This window comes from Trachurus japonicus, chromosome 8 (assembly GCF_045865225.1).
Source record: "Trachurus japonicus isolate A0001 chromosome 8, Traja_1.0".
In the NCBI taxonomy this organism is placed as follows: Eukaryota; Metazoa; Chordata; class Actinopteri; order Carangiformes; family Carangidae; genus Trachurus; species Trachurus japonicus.
In genome coordinates, this window is record NC_140914.1 from 15,714,752 (window position 1) to 15,730,170 (window position 15,419).

General features: G+C 40.7%; 3 protein-coding genes across 3 annotated transcripts; 1 reads left to right on the forward strand and 2 right to left on the reverse strand.

The window, feature by feature from the left end:
• Nucleotides 1-129: 129 nt before the first annotated feature.
• rnps1 (RNA binding protein S1, serine-rich domain) lies at nt 130-5,048 on the reverse strand. The gene is made up of 7 exons (XM_085785597.1): nt 5,038-5,048; nt 4,087-4,263; nt 3,226-3,411; nt 3,031-3,136; nt 2,104-2,257; nt 1,869-2,010; nt 130-595 (listed from the first exon to the last, which is right to left on the reverse strand). Exons 1-7 carry the CDS (start codon nt 5,046-5,048, stop codon nt 490-492), a joined length of 882 nt encoding a protein of 293 aa, XP_085641723.1. The 3' UTR covers nt 130-489.
• A 144-nt stretch (nt 5,049-5,192) lies between these two features.
• LOC146982923 (uncharacterized) lies at nt 5,193-9,750 on the forward strand. The gene is made up of 4 exons (XM_085784219.1): nt 5,193-5,419; nt 6,353-7,016; nt 7,152-7,265; nt 8,605-9,750. The coding sequence occupies exons 2-4, from the start codon at nt 6,375-6,377 to the stop codon at nt 9,586-9,588; spliced, it is 1,740 nt and encodes a 579-aa protein (XP_085640345.1). The 5' UTR covers nt 5,193-5,419; nt 6,353-6,374; the 3' UTR covers nt 9,589-9,750.
• Nucleotides 9,751-10,638: 888 nt separating this feature from the next.
• LOC146982924 (cytochrome P450 2K1-like) lies at nt 10,639-15,112 on the reverse strand. Its single transcript, XM_085784222.1, has 9 exons — nt 14,912-15,112; nt 14,494-14,653; nt 14,192-14,341; nt 12,862-13,022; nt 12,168-12,347; nt 11,834-11,975; nt 11,218-11,399; nt 10,912-11,053; nt 10,639-10,826 (listed from the first exon to the last, which is right to left on the reverse strand). Exons 1-9 carry the CDS (start codon nt 15,110-15,112, stop codon nt 10,639-10,641), a joined length of 1,506 nt encoding a protein of 501 aa, XP_085640348.1.
• Nucleotides 15,113-15,419: the final 307 nt, after the last annotated feature.

Here is a 15,419-nt window from a genome sequence, read left to right on the forward strand (position 1 = left end):
CCTAATGAGTAAATGTACCAAGGATTGTTGCTGAACTGTGGGCACATGCTGTTTTTATTTTTTGGCTCTCTGTATGTACACATTTGAACGTACAGCAGACACATTATCCAAAGATTGTGTGAGGTTATGTTGAACACATTTATTTGTCAAAATGTTTAAAAATTCAATACAGGGTAAAAAGAAGAAACGCTTAAAAAGAAATATTGGTAGATCTCAGTAGAATCTAAACTCAACCCGACACACCACTGAACCAGCTTTGTAGGACAACATAAAATATTAAAAAAGAAAAAAGAAAAAAGAAAAAAAAAAAATCAAAATCAAGACACAAAACAGATCCACTTCCTCAATTCAGGCAGATGTTCACATTGGCTACAAATCAGATGATTTTATTTTGAATGAGTCCGTAAGGTCTGTCAGAGCAGGTACTCGGGGCAATCTGTTGTCAGAGAATTGAAGTGATCACTTGGAATCCAGAGGCAGGAAACCGGTTTATCTAGAGGAGTTGGAGCTGGAACGAGAGCGGTGACGCCTGCGACCAGGAGACCTGGAGCGAGAGCGGCGGCGCGCTGGTGAGCGTCTCCTTGGGGAGCGGGACCTGCAAGGACACAGAAACCAAGCCGTTGAGGTTTGAAAGCAGACAGAATTGGCAAGAACCGTCTTAACCAAAGGATCATGAAGGTGTCAAACCACAGCAGTGTAAAAATCAGATGTACTGTATATACGTACACATTGTTACTAACTGAAACTCATTCAAATATTTTTTTTTTCGTGTTGAGTGAACCTGAAGAAGCCAGATGCAAAACACTTTACTTTATTTGTTTATTTGGGTGGGATAGTGCACGTTTGGACATTAAAGCAGAAGTAAGCGATCCAGTCGTTTTGGCTAATGCTGCGTTCCAGGCAGGCTTTTGAAACCATAAATTACAGCTTCAAGTCACGACTTTGTAGCGTTCCAGGCAACCCACTCGTGTTTTTCCGACCTGTTTTACCTGTGACAGTCACTATAACGGCCACTCGTAACTTCCGACCCGTGAACTCGTACCAGATCGAACTGGTACGACTTCACAGGTCGGAAAAACAAGAGTTACGGGCTGCCTTGAACGAACCATAACCGCCCTCGTCCCTACGTCACCACATTCAGGCGCATCCCTTGGCTGCACCAGACTGGCTCTGGCTGCACACACAGCCCTTCATGCCGTTCTCTCTCCTCATTGGATAAAACTTGTAGGATACGAGAAAAGTTTTCTCCTCGGCTCAGAGCAGAGCAAGGTGACTGACAGACCCGTGTTTCGGTCCAAACACTCTATGTAAGTGATTGCTGTCGGAAGATATAACTATTTAAGACTTATATTAACACAAATATATCGCTTACTTCTGCTTTAATGAACATATAAAAACATGTAAATGTGCCGGATTATAGCAGCAATGCTAATTTCCATCCGGAGTCCCATAACATAAAGTACAGTGACAATAGACATAGTAATATAAACGACATAATAATGCAGACAACAAGGAGATAACAAGACGACTATAACGAAATAAAACATTGACATTTTGACAACACTTTGATGGGTAGGGGGACCATAAGAGTTTCTGAGAGATAAAGTGCAGGAGTGCATGGGTACCAAGTTGTATTGCACGGTGCCCTAAAGTGCACATCAGATTAAAGTACCAGGTTGTATCGCACTATGCCTGTACACACAGTTGCACATCGTTAGCTCAATAAATTTCAGTAAAGTAATGTCAGTGTGATGTGATTTCTCTTTCATCTAAGAACCAGCACCTGGTTTTCATTTTGGCTGTGCATGGGTACATTTTGTTAACGTCACATAATATTTTCATTGTGGAAATGAGGTTTTGAGACTGACCTTCTCCTCATGCGTGGTGGGCTGCGACGCCACATGGGTGGTGGTGGGGGCATTCGGCGAGGCGGAGAGGGTCTGCGAGGTGGAGGACGGACTCGCTGGGTCAGCACAGCAGAAGCAGAGATTTCCTGTCCGTCAATCTGACCTAAAAATAAAAAACGCCACAGACAATTATTCAACCTGAATGCCCAGAGTAATCCCATGTGACAGAGGCACTGAAACATTCACCCGGGCTTACCTCCATCCATGTGTTTGAGGGCCTTTTGGGCCTCCTCAGGAGTCTCAAACTCCACGTAAGCGTAGCCCCTGGACATGTGTGGGTGGAGCCTGTCCATGGGCATTTCAACCATTTTTATTTTCCCATAAGTGGAAAAGATCTCTTGGATGTGATCCTGTGAAAAAAAGAAAGTGTAAATCTTTGATAAATATGGGGACAATAATCCTTCTGTCTGTGGCTTGTTGATGACCAAAACACTTAATAACATATGAAAGAGGCTGCTGAAAATAGAACAACATCCATTTATTTGATCATAATGGCAACATTTCAGCAATTGTTTTACCATTCCACATTTATTCATTCTTACTCTATTTGGTCAGTGCCATTGTGCCAAATGTTATTTTCTATCTAGTACAGTGTTTCAATGGTAGTGTCATAATGTTAAATTATGATTAATCCTGTGAACAACCTTTAAAGGGACAACGAGGAGTTTCTATTCGGTTATAAAAAAGTCTCACGTTAATGTGGATGAATCTCCGCTACCCACACTTGTTAATGGGCCCATTTTCGATAAATATATCGTTCTGTCTCTATCGTTATTTTGTTATTATTAGTGGTGGCGGAAATGCTGGTCGAGCCGACCAGCGTTTCCTTCGTGGCGAGTCATGAGAATAACGCCGCCGAATCGCCGTTTATGGTCGGAACTACGGTGGTATGTGAACCTCTTTGAACCTCTGACTTTAATTATTGATGAATGAAAACATGAGTCTGTCTTGCGCCGGTCAAAGAATTTTACGGTGCGCGGAGGCTCATAAATGTAGTGTGAAAACGCTTCGCTTTTCCAAAACTCCTCGTTGTCCCTTTAAAACAAGACTATCAGGTTGAAAGCAGCAGTGTAACCCCTTATTTTCCCTGAGCTATAAAATGTGTAACCATTTCACTGCTGACCTTGGTGACATTCCTGGTCAGCCGCCCCAGATGAACTTTAGTTGGTTTGGGGCTCGGGCTTCTTTTCCTTCGTTCCTTATCGTCTCCCCTCTTCTGAGTCTTGGAACTGAACAATCACGAACAACAAAACACAGATTAATGTCATCCTGATTCAGAATAGTAAAAATGCAGTTGCTCTAGAAAAAAATCAATTACGCTGAGCGTGAGCGTCGGCGGTTGTCATGGCGTCTGCGGCTGGGGCTCGGGGAGCCAGAGGAGCTAGAAGAGGAGGAGGAACGCGAGCTGGAGGAACCAGAGCGGCTGGACCCAGACGAGCTGGACCCACTTGACGACCCTGAGCTGGAACCAGAGCTGCTGCTTGAAGTAGAGCTGGATCTGGACCTGGCCATTGTGAAAACAAAGAAAAACACATTTTATTACAACGCATTAGGGCTGGGCGATATGGCGATATTAGATCGTGAAGGATTAGAGCGTGTAGACGATCTGCCAAAGTGCAGAGATCGTAGGATCGTCTGGGGCTCATTCTATAAACTGCAGTTCTATGCTGCAAAGCGCAAACAAAGGACATTTGCAAAGTTTGCTAAAAGAGATAACAACAGTTACTTTAGTTTGTATTTTTATTTGACCCTTTTCAATCAGCTATTTAGTGTTTTGATACACTTAAAATCCTGTTAAAATGACTGTGTTGAATAAAACAAACAGTAATGTCTTCACTGATATTTCACTTTCATGTTTATTGAAAGCTACCTTTTATGTTGCAAGAGTGCACTTTATCAGAGTGTTGTTGTTTACCTTTCACTATGTTTACGTTGTTTGCACATGTTGGCAAAACTGCAACTATTTAGATTAAAATCTATTCAGAAAGGTTCTTTGGCCTAAATTGTCTATTTTTCCTTTTTTCGATTTAAGATCGTGATGAAATCGAAATCGTGACTTCATTTTTAAAAAATCGTGATATGATATTTTTGCCATATCGCCTACCCCTACAACGCATGATACAATTTGAGGATGAATGTAAAATAAATACAAATAAAGAGGTGATTTAGCGGAACAAACCTGCTGCTGCTGCTGCCAGTGGAAGCACTGCGGCGTTTCCTCACTTTGTCGCGTCCTCTCTCCTTGTCTCCCTCCTTGGTACCACTCTTTTCTTTGCCTCTGTCTTTTGTTTTTTCTTCCTCCTTCCGCTTTGTGGGTGATGGTGCCCTTAAGTCAAAGTCAGACAAAGTGCTGTTACTGTGAAGTCATTTTCAAGATCATAAGTTTTCACGTTTATTCATTTCATCTGTAAAATCATCAAACATTGAAAATAATATCTTCATATTGGTATTATGTCTCTTAAACTCTCCAAAACACAAGATGTAACAAACAGATTCACTCTTTACACAAAAATTACCAGGACTTATGGCTGATGACTCACATTATTAATCGATAATAAATAGTAAAATAATGTTTCACAATCAAACTAGTAAAACCGATTTCTTCAAATACATGAAGATGACCCTACTTTTCACAATACAGTACGGCTGCACGATTTGCAAAATACATAATAGGCCTATTGCAAATATATGGGCAGACATTGTGGTGTACAATCTAAGTTGGAAAGAAAGAAAGAAAACGTAAGACTGATGCTGTGATTATTGTGAGGCCAACACACTTTGCCTTTCTCAAAATGAATGCAGCTCTTGCAGTTTTGCTAACGTTATTGGTCTTAGCAAAATTGTGATTCCGATTACATTTGCGATTTAAAAAGGGGTAAGTGGCCGAAGAAACAAAATCTGTAGTAAAAAATAAATAAATAAATAAAAAATAGACCTAAACACTTTGCTTTACACCGAAAATAGTGTTATCACCAAAACATTAACCCACTTAACTTCACCACCAACAGCAGAAATCCGCCGCCATTGATTCTCATTCTAAACAAGGAGCCTGTGACCGGCTGTTTATCGACAAATACTCTCTATATTAAATGACACAGACGATCAGAAAACATGATTATGTTTTCCGTACGTGACGAACATCGTGTTGCAATTAAAACGAGATCAAAAGCGCCACATTAAAGGGCTAAACTTACATTTCTTCTTTCAAAACGAGGTGATTTGCGCTTCGACCACTTGCGGCGGCCTGGAGAGAAAACGTCCCTTGGTGATGACGTCGAAGCGGACGTTACGTAAGAAGCTGCGCGCCACTTACAACTCATTTGTTTGTTTTAGTTGTCGGTCAAGAAAAAAACGGTAAAGAAATGCGTGTGACTGTGTGTGAGAGTGTGTGTCTGAGTGTGTGATTAGGTCGTAGCTATGCAAAGACGAAATGTGTCATCATGGTACCTGAAAATATAACCGAATAGTAAACAATAATCTTTGATCTCTGTTCGTCGACTTGGTCTGAGAAGGTAAGCCCTTTACTTTATTAACGGTGCTGGTGCTGCTAGCTCTGTTTTCGTTAGCCACTTCAGCTAACGTAAACAGTGTAAGTTAGTAAAGGAATAGATAAACTTATTATCTTAACGATAGCTACATTTATTAACGACGTATTCTTACCACCACCGTGAAAAGCATTAGCACCAATTTCCAACGTAGTTTAACGTGTAGTAACTAAGCATACTCTGATATCGATGTAGCAGGTTTCCTCCAAGTTCATTCTTAACTTATTCCTAATCTACACAAACTTGACTTACTAAAACCACCTCGCCTTATTGTTGGTTATTAAGTAAAAACTAAAAATACCATGTCATTAATATCTTTTCTGATGTGTGAATCTTTTTAGATAGATAGATAGATAGATAGATAGATAGATAGATAGATAGATAGATAGATAGATAGATAGATAGATAGATAGATAGATACGTTTATTGTCATTGTCATTTCCACAACAACGAAATTAAAAGTGCATCTCCTGCAGTGCAAAATTTCATAAAAACATTTTTTAAAAAGCATAAAACACATATTGACCACTCATCATTACTCGGTGGTGTTAAGTGCAGTCACTGCTTTGGGGTAAAAACTGTTCTTAAATCTGTTTGTGGTGGCTTTAATTGTCCTGTATCTCCTGCCAGAGGGGAGTAGCTCAAACCGACAGTGGCCAGGGTGTGTTGTGTCTTGGAACTAAGCATGAACAAATAAAATATATCATGGGGGAAATGTTACCTTACAAAGGTATCAAAGGACCAAAGCAGATTTTTTTTTTTTTAAAGAGAGAGAGAGAATATACTGCTGTCTTGCTAGTATTTCTACATACAGGAAGACAATTATTCATCCCTTCTTTATCTTTCAGTAAACATACAGCAAGTGTAAATTACAGTTTTGTTGTTGTGTGACTCTTACAGACATCATCTGGTTTGAGAGACCATGGGTCGGCTGGATGATGCCGCCAAACACAAAGTGGTGGAGCTGCGGAAAGCCGGGCTGAGTTTCCGTAAGATCAAAGCAGTGCTGGAGCTGGAGAACATCAAAGTGTCCGCCCAGGCCATCTACCTGTTCCTGAGGGAGTTCCAGGGGAGACCGCCGGGCAGGGTCAGACCCGTGGAGGCTGGAGGCAGCAAAACAACAGCAGCAGCAGCAGCACAAGTGCAACCACGAGCCGGGTCGATGCAAGAGAGCTGGAAAACCATTCGTCTCCAGAACCTAATACGAGAAGCCTCTCACCATGCCGGCTTTACAGCGGCCGCCGATTTCGCCCAACAGTCGTCCACAAATCCAGAGGCTGGTGCGAAGCCATCTGGGTATGGGGGGACCAGTGGAGGCAGCAGACAAGAACACCAACACGAGGGAGATAAGGACGAAAATGAGATCCAGATCGTAAGCGTCACCTCCCTTGCACAGAACAGCCAGCAAAGAGACCTCCAATCCACTGTAACAAGGGCAGAGATAGGCAATGTATCTTCCACTGGAGCATTCATGAGGAAGAGACTCACACCTTCTCCAGCCACCAACTCCATGTTAGCAGCTCGTAAGAGGCTCCTGGATAAAGCACTGTCACACAGGGTGAAGGTACCTGCCTAAATTCCCCTCCTCATAATTTTGATTGTTAGATTTTGTAATTACCTTTTACATGAGCTGTGTCAGATCCTATAAGCATCAGATCAGTCTTTTCAGTCTTAACTTGCATAAATTGATTTTTAACAGTCATACCATCAGATGGCGTCATTGTTGAGAAGAGATCACACAAGTGTCCAGAGTTCTGACTTGAGAAGTGTCATGCCTCAGCAGCCTGAAACCTACGATCTGACCACGGAAAAGGTGAGAAAACAGCAAACTGACCTGTCACAATTGATGTCAGGCTTGATTGTTAACTACAGTGTGTTCTCCAGCACTTATGTGATAAATGTTGGTCACCTCACAATACTAAAATTAATTCTGGGGTTATATTTGCATGTGTCCTATCTATGAGTCTGCTCTTAGACCAGGTTTAATCAGTTTAAACTATGATAATATATAATTCAGGGTTCCCACGCGTCCTGGAAAACCTGGAAAACATTTGACCAATTTTCCAGTCATGAAAAATACATGGAAAATAAGAAAAACAAGTCGAATTTCCTGGAAAAGCTTAAGTTGATTTGATTTAAATGATTTATCACATCATGACATCAGCTAACAGAGCTCTATTTGACTTTTTCAGACCCTGCTAAGGATTTTGTTTCCCCCCCAAAAAAAAAAAATGCATGTTTGTGCTGTTCTATGATACATTTTTCATAATTTCTTAGCATTTAAGAGATTATTTCATAAATAAGAGCCATAGACTGCACATCTTTAAATCAGACTTCTGGGAGAGAGAATGAGAGAGAGGAATAAACATAGAAACAAACTGATGTACAATGTACAAATGTACAAAATAAGGTACCATTGTCAAAAAGAACACTTCTCCAAAGCTTGAACGGGACAGGGGATGAATCAGTGTATGCTAGGGCTGGGCGATATGGCGATATTAGATCGTGAAGGATTAGAGCGTGTAGACGATCTGCCAAAGTGCAGAGATCGTAGGATCGTCTGGGGCACATTCTATAAACTGCAGTTCTATGCTGCAAAGCGCAAACAAAGGACATTTGCAAAGTTTGCTAAAAGAGATAACAACAGTTACTTTAGTTTGTATTTTTATTTGACCCTTTTCAATCAGCTATTTAGTGTTTTGATACACTTAAAATCCTGTTAAAATGACTGTGTTGAATAAAACAAACAGTAATGTCTTCATTAATATTTTACGTTTCATGTTTATTGAAAGCTACCTTTTATGTTGCAAGAGTGCACATGTTGGCAAAACTGCAACTATTTAGATTAAAATCTGTTCAGAAAGGTTCTTTGGCCTAAATTGTCTGTTTTTCTTTTTTTCGATTTAAGATCATGATGAAATCGAAATCGTGACTTCATTTTTAAAAAACCGTGATATGATATTTTTGCCATATTGCCCACTCCTAGTGTATGCCATAAAAACTAATGTCTGTCAAACTGTAGCAGCTGAAAATGTCCTAGAAAAGTCGTGGAAAACAATTTCAAGAGAAGAGTGGGAACCCTGATAATTGTGTAATAATCCAAGTTGTATGTTTTTGTATTGTATCATAAATTTCATTTTTATATTGTGCAGACTGTTATGGACGCCCAGCCCGGAGGAGGAGGCGGTGGCGGTGCCTCCAGGCGTTTTCTGACACAGAGACCAGGTCTGTCTGTGCGTTCCCCTCACCCCCCTCCTCGCGTTGGCATCCGTCTTCCCAATCGACCTCCGGCTGCTTTAACATCCTCAGCAGCTCCCGGGGGTGCCATCATCCGCCTTCAGGCCCCCGGAGGCCAGGGTGCTGCTGCTACACGTAGTGAGGGGGGGAACCCGAGCCCCCAGCAGGCGGTCCATGACGCCGGAGCGAGGGGTGGTGGATTGCATGAGCAGATCCACACCCTGGGCTCTGAGGTGCGCAGCCTGGGCCTGGCGGTGAAGATGCTGGTGGAGCAGCAGTGCCGCCTGGAGAGGGAGCAGTCGCAGCAGACCCACATTCAGAAGCAGATCCTCAGCACTCTACAGAGCCTCGCCTCCAAAGTGGGGCAGTGTAGCGCTTCTCAACAGCAGCAGCAAAACAAAACCCCATCGCCCTCTACTTTGCCAACACCGTCTGCATCTACCTCCTTCAGCCAAGACACCTTCAGCTTTGGTAAAGGCACATTCACTCAGTGCAGCCAAACCCAACCAAGCTACAACTCTTTAGAGGGTTTGGAAAGTGTCGAGGCCTTTAAACTGCCAGGACTGAGCCCTACAAGCATGAATGGGTTTCCACCATGTAGCAGTGCAGAAAACCTCCCACTTACGCACACTTCCCCTCAGACACAGCCATATGCAGCAGCATACACACAACCGAGCAGTCAAACACTCATGTCATCCTACACACCATCCTACACCTCTTCATACACCCAGTCACATTCCCAGAGTTTCAGATTATCAGAGAACAAACCATCTGATTTCCCAAGCAGCTGTTCAGCAAGGACTCTCCAGGACTGCGGCGTTTCCACTGAGCTGCTGATGAACTCCAATCACTCTGAACAGGATCAACAGATTAATATTATCAAAGTGGAAGCACCATAGAGGACTCAAGTGTTTTTGGACTACAAAGGGCTTGGATGTGATGTTTTCTAGTGTCTCATTAATATTTAAAACACAATTAACGTATGCTGTAGCATTTTTTAAAAAACTAATTTATTTCCAAATTACATTTTAAGAGAATACAAAAAGCGGTAATACTTTACAATAAGGGTCCCTTAATTAACTTTAGTTAGTATATTATTAAGCATTAATTGGTATCCATTTGCAACCGTTATATGGACATGCACTGCTACGCCGAGACCCCCTGTAACTCAGAGAAGCCACGGATAACTCTGAAACTTCTCCCAGCCCTTAGTCGACATGAGGGTGAGTAGATAATGAGTGAAATTTCAATTTTGGGTGAACTATCCCTTTAACTGTTTACAGATATATTAACAATCATTATTATGTATTACTTAGGATTACTGTAGGAAACACATTAATGTTGCCTATTAGTAAGCAGTTAATGTTTACTACTCAAAGTTAGTTAAGTAATAATAAAAGTTGAATAATGTAATTAGTTATCATTATGTATGCATTACTCAGCATTCATTAACACATTACCTTATATATTAATGCTTAATAATGTACTAACTAACGTTAATTAAGGGACCCTTATTGTAAAGTGTTACCCAAAAAGCAATAGGATAAAGGGATTACATTGCTTAAGTAAAAATGTAGTAAAATTTACACGCAGGTACCTTGTCATTTTTTGGTGAAAACCCATCATGTTAATTTTGTATCAACTTATTTTGTATCACTAGGCCTGGCATTATGAACTGTTAACTTTTCATATCTCTGTGCTAATTAATAAAGAACTAGTTATGATCCAAAGCATGTTCCCATTTTTAATATGTAAGGTGGTGGGAGAAGTTAACATTGAGAGGTTTTCCAGTAAAACATACCTTGTCATAAAGTATGATAAAGTTGTATATAAAACTTGAAGAGTGAGATCAGCAAAGCATATTGTCTACAGCTGAAGCTTGCTGTGTAGTTTATCTTATTCCCTGCTTCACAGTTGTCAGTGGCAGATAGCAGTGTCTTAAATCTGTGTCAGACCCTGCTGATAGCACAGAGCTCATGAGGTGAAGGTTGGAGAGGAAAGCCCCAGACTGGTGTCAGGTCCAGTTCATCCTCTGTAAGTCCAGGCGGAGGAGTGAAACGGAAGAGCTGGAGGAGAGAGGTGAAGAAGAGGAAAATCTCCATCTTGGCAAGACTCTCTCCAATACAAGACCTTGAGCCTGAAACAAATGAAGGAGTGTCAATAGCTTCAAGTGAATTTGTTCAGTAAGATTTCTTGGTAATAATAACAAAAAACTAAGATACCTGCAGAGAATGGTAGAAAAGCATCCCTCTTTACAAAATGCCCTTCCTTATCCAGAAAATGGCCTGGGTTAAAAGAGTAAGCCTTTTCCCACTCATCTTCATCCTGGAGAATAGACGACAGGAGAAAAGCCACTGGAGTCCCCTAAAATGTGTGAGGGGTGGTGGCACATTTTAGATTTTATTGCAAAATGTTTTTCATGGTTTCAGAATTTCAGTCACAACTGACATCTGTACATTTTTATGAATGAAAATAATCTAATATCAAGAAACCTGGTCTAAGTGCAAGGTGAAAAGTCAAGGCACCACCTTCTTGATGAAGTAGCCCTGGAAGGTGACATCTCGGGAGGCACAATGTTCAATTATAGGTACAATATTTGCAAATCTTTGTATTTCATGGATGACGGCATCAGTGTATGGCAGCCTCCTTCTGTCCCCTACTCGGACCTGACGATTTCCTACCGCTCTGGCCAACTCTTCCTGGACCTGATCTGGTAGATAAATGAAGGGGTAAAATAGTTGCACACTGCCCATACTTTGTGTCTGTGAGATCAAAGCAAGCAGGAGTTGCCCAGAAAATAAACAGCAACTGGAGCAATACTGAAGCTGAAGCATGAAAAGTTCTGTGTCAGTGAGGGAGGGACTTAACTCTGCTTGTCCATCTGTCAAAGTCATGACATGTCACTGCTAAAGAGACACTCAAAAAACATGCACATCCTACAACAATATAGCTGGACCACAATAAGGAATGGATCAAAAAATAAAATAAAATGAATCTGCACACTAGAATATAAACAATGAACTGAAAATCTTGGGTGGGGCAGGTTTGTGGGGATGGCTACCTCTGTGATCTGATGGCCTTATAAGGAATAAAGGGTGAGAGTTTGACACAAATCAAGCCTATACTCATGTTCCTACCTCTTACCTTGTATTTCCGGGTACTTGGCCATGAGCAATAAGCCATATCTGATAGTGACTGGTAGTGAGTCAATGCCAGCACTGAACAGGTGGACAACAGATGTAAGTAGGTAATCTTCAAAACAGGGAGAATTCATATTCTGAGATGCCTAATAGATATAGAAAATGAATGTCAGTAATAGTTGCTTTTGAAAGGTGTAGTTTTACATTCAACAACCCCAGGCAGCAGTCATATATTGTGTTATATATGAGAACAAATATTTAAAAAAACAAATAAACTGATGGTCTTTGTTGTGAAAAAGTTTCTGTTCCCATAAACCAGGAAACAATTAAATGTATACCTTGAGCCGTGTCTTGTGGACAAGAAAATAATCCACGAAACCTCTGCACATTTGTGGATTGAGGGTCTCCTCTAAGCTCCTGATCAACTCCATCATCTTTCTCCTATTTGCAATTGAAGACTTCATTACTTGCTTTCGGGCTCCAATCCATCTGAACAACCTTGGAAAGTTGTTGTATAACTGTTAAAAAAAAAGAAAATACACAAACATCACATTATCTGTTTACTGGAGGGATTGCTTTTGCTATATAGCCAACATTAGTGTTAACTGCTGTTAATTTACCAGAATAAAAGGAGTATTGCAACTTCATCCTCAAACTTCAGAGATGTTATGGCTAATGTTGGTTATTCAGCAATAGCCAAACTTACCAAATAACTCTTTTAGAGATCAGTTTAACCTTGGCCAAAGTCCAAACCATTAAACCATTCACACAGTAAATGATTTCCTCTTTGACGTCTTTCTCCCATCTCAGTGCAAGGTAAGAAAATTAGTGGAATGGGACTCTCTCTTGTTACTTGTACACGCTGAAGTGAGTAATTGTTGCAGCATGTGATTAAGATGTTTGATTGAAGGACACATTTGTCAAATTCCACAGATTTGTTAGTTGTGTCTAAACAGACAGTAAATGGGATGACCAGACAAACATATATATAGACATGTGCACAGATTAATACAATATAAAGCACTGAATTACTTGAATTGAAGGGAAGTTCATCATCCGTAAGTTCCGTCTAGTTTCATCCACCATAGATTTGAAATTTGGGTCGTCATATTCAAATCTGTTCCCATAGATAAATGAGCAGAGGATATTGGCAGCAGCATAGCTCACTGGATTAGTAGTGTCAAAGGCTTTACCTAAAAGAAAAAAGCTATTTTTCAGTGACTAATTCGTCATAATTGAAGCATATGACAAGTTCATGATATAAGATTTGATATACAGTATAGCTACTCAGTGACGGACTGGCCATAAGGCAATATGGGAAAATGTCACAATGGTCGGGTAATGATGCGGTCGAGTGAAAATGCAACCGAGGCCATTTCATGAAGATGCAGCCATCAGTGGTATGAGCGGCAACTGCAGCGGCTATGCGGAGGGCTCGCACATTGAGTTTATGCTCGCCATATGAAACGTGCTATATAAATAAAATTGACAATTGTTTTCAACCGAAGAGTCGGCTTGAATTATGCTACTTAAAGGGACAACGAGGAGTTTTGGAAAAGCGAAGCGTTTTCACACTACATTTATGAGCCTCCGCGCACCGTGAAATTCTTTGAGCGGCGCAAGACGGACTCATGTTTTCATTCATCAAGAATTAAAGTCAGGGGTTCAAAGACGTTCAGTTACCGTCGTAGTTCCGACCATAAACGGCGATTCAGCTGCGTTATTCTCATTAAGGAAATGCTGGGCTCAACCAGCATTTCCGCCACCACTAATAATAACAAAATAACGATAGAGACAGAACGATATATTTATCGAAAATGGGCCCATTAACAAGTGTGGGTAGCGGAGATTCATCCACATTAACGTGAGACTTTTTTATAACCGAATAGAAACTCCTCGTTGTCCCTTTAATGTTTGCCTAATAAATGTCAATGTGCATGTGCATGCATATAGTATCAGAAGTTTCAGTGGCGCCCTAAGAGGAGTGAAGAGCAGAGGAGAGGAGGAGGAGGGGAGAGTCGCATTATTTGCTGGTGTTTGTTGCATCAGACTTCTACAGCATAAACAATCAGGCAACCCAACGGCCCCCCTCCAGTAATTCTCTGGTGCCGCCACTGCTGAAAAATGAAACAATGTATCATCTTTGCATCTGATGAACATGTGAAAACACCATGAATCATGAATCGTTTGGCTGTGTATCAGTTCAGTGATTCAGACTACACAGACATGGAATGGCTATTTCTTTCACTTGCCAGAGTGGCCTGTTAGCCGACTTCATTTACCAGCCAAAGAGTCTTTTTTAAGTCTTCTTGTTGGTTTAGGCATAAACAGAAATTAAGCTTTTGTATCAAAGGTTTCTTACCTTCTTTCTGTCTCAGTACTTCAATCAGGTACTGACTCTCCTTTATAATCATCTCTTCATTTTCTCTCTTTCCCATTCCACATTTTCTCAGGTGAGTCAGTACAAAATGCCTCACCTCCTTCCATGAATCTCTGTTTAAGAAATTAATTCCTGGAGATGACAGGGTTTAAGCTTTTTCTGTCAAAATACATTTGGTAAAGCAACATGGCTGGAAAAATAAATATACAATAAAATACACATATAAAACAATTCTTCTAAAAAAGTTCAAAATTACGGTACATAGCATAAATGTTGTTCCTCACCATGTGCTAATTTCAGGTCAGTGACAATTTGTGGAGCTTCTTTGTCTTCAAATGCATCATTGTTGACCAGCGCCTGTTTGATTGCCTTGAGTCCAGCCAACATCACCATTTTTTTGGGTCCAAAGTGAACAGTGATTACTGGTCCATACCTTTTGTAGAGCTTAAATGTAACAACAACATCACACAAACACATACACACAATTAGTAACCTATACACAACACCTTAAAAACTTTCAAAAGTCATACAAACATCAAATCTACCCTTGCACTGTAAATACGATACGATTATGCAATACGATTATGTAGCTGTTAATGGGTTTTGTTTGTAAATAGTGCGATAATATTCATGTAATGTCTTGCCATTATAGCTTCATGGCTCACATTTAGTGTTGTCTTTGGCATCCACACTTTTATTTACCTCATTCAGCGTCCTGTGAGGTGACTTAAAATCCAACTGTAGCAAATTACCAAGCAGAGGCAATGGCCGTGGCCCTGGAGGCTCCTTTCGCTCAGATCCAGAGCTGGGGCAGAGTAGATAGAGAATAAACAGGATCACAAACGTGCCCAGTAAAGTGGTTGTACTGGTGGACCGAAGCAAAACATCTTCCACTACAGCCATTCTTTCTTCCTAGTTCCTAACACAGAAATACCAAAGTCAGGGACGAGACTTAAGAGGTCTTACCCCTTTTTTCTATGCCAAATGGATAGGTTTAAACTTTGGACTTCAGGCTCCCTTTGTGTTTGTCTTCTTTCTTTGGCACAACCAGATGAACCTGTACCTGTTACAAATTAATAGTAACATGCACTTTATATAAAATGTCCCTCATTAAAAAAGGGGGGGGTTGGCATAGAGCATGAATTGGGATACTTATATTAAAAATAAGTGATATGTATATCCCTAGTGATATATTTTTCCTTTCAGAGTT

What these genes read in the sequence shown, in the direction of transcription:
- LOC146982923 (XM_085784219.1), top strand. Translation starts at nt 6,375, where the DNA reads ATGGGTCGGCTGGATGATGCCGCCAAACACAAAGTGGTGGAGCTGCGG. An exon ending in CACTGTCACACAGGGTGAAG is followed by an intron (nt 7,017 to 7,151) that starts GTACCTGCCTAA and finishes GATTTTTAACAG; the next exon opens with TCATACCATCAGATGGCGTC. An exon ending in ACGATCTGACCACGGAAAAG is followed by an intron (nt 7,266 to 8,604) that starts GTGAGAAAACAG and finishes TATATTGTGCAG; the next exon opens with ACTGTTATGGACGCCCAGCC.
- LOC146982924 (XM_085784222.1), bottom strand. Translation starts at nt 15,112, where the DNA reads ATGGCTGTAGTGGAAGATGTTTTGCTTCGGTCCACCAGTACAACCACT. An exon ending in TGACCTGAAATTAGCACATG is followed by an intron (nt 14,342 to 14,493) that starts GTGAGGAACAAC and finishes TGTCATCTCCAG; the next exon opens with GAATTAATTTCTTAAACAGA. An exon ending in TGAACTTCCCTTCAATTCAA is followed by an intron (nt 12,348 to 12,861) that starts GTAATTCAGTGC and finishes TTTTTTTAACAG; the next exon opens with TTATACAACAACTTTCCAAG.
- rnps1 (XM_085785597.1), bottom strand. An exon ending in TGACCAGGAATGTCACCAAG is followed by an intron (nt 2,258 to 3,030) that starts GTCAGCAGTGAA and finishes TTTTTTTCACAG; the next exon opens with GATCACATCCAAGAGATCTT. An exon ending in CCTCAAACACATGGATGGAG is followed by an intron (nt 2,011 to 2,103) that starts GTAAGCCCGGGT and finishes TTTTATTTTTAG; the next exon opens with GTCAGATTGACGGACAGGAA.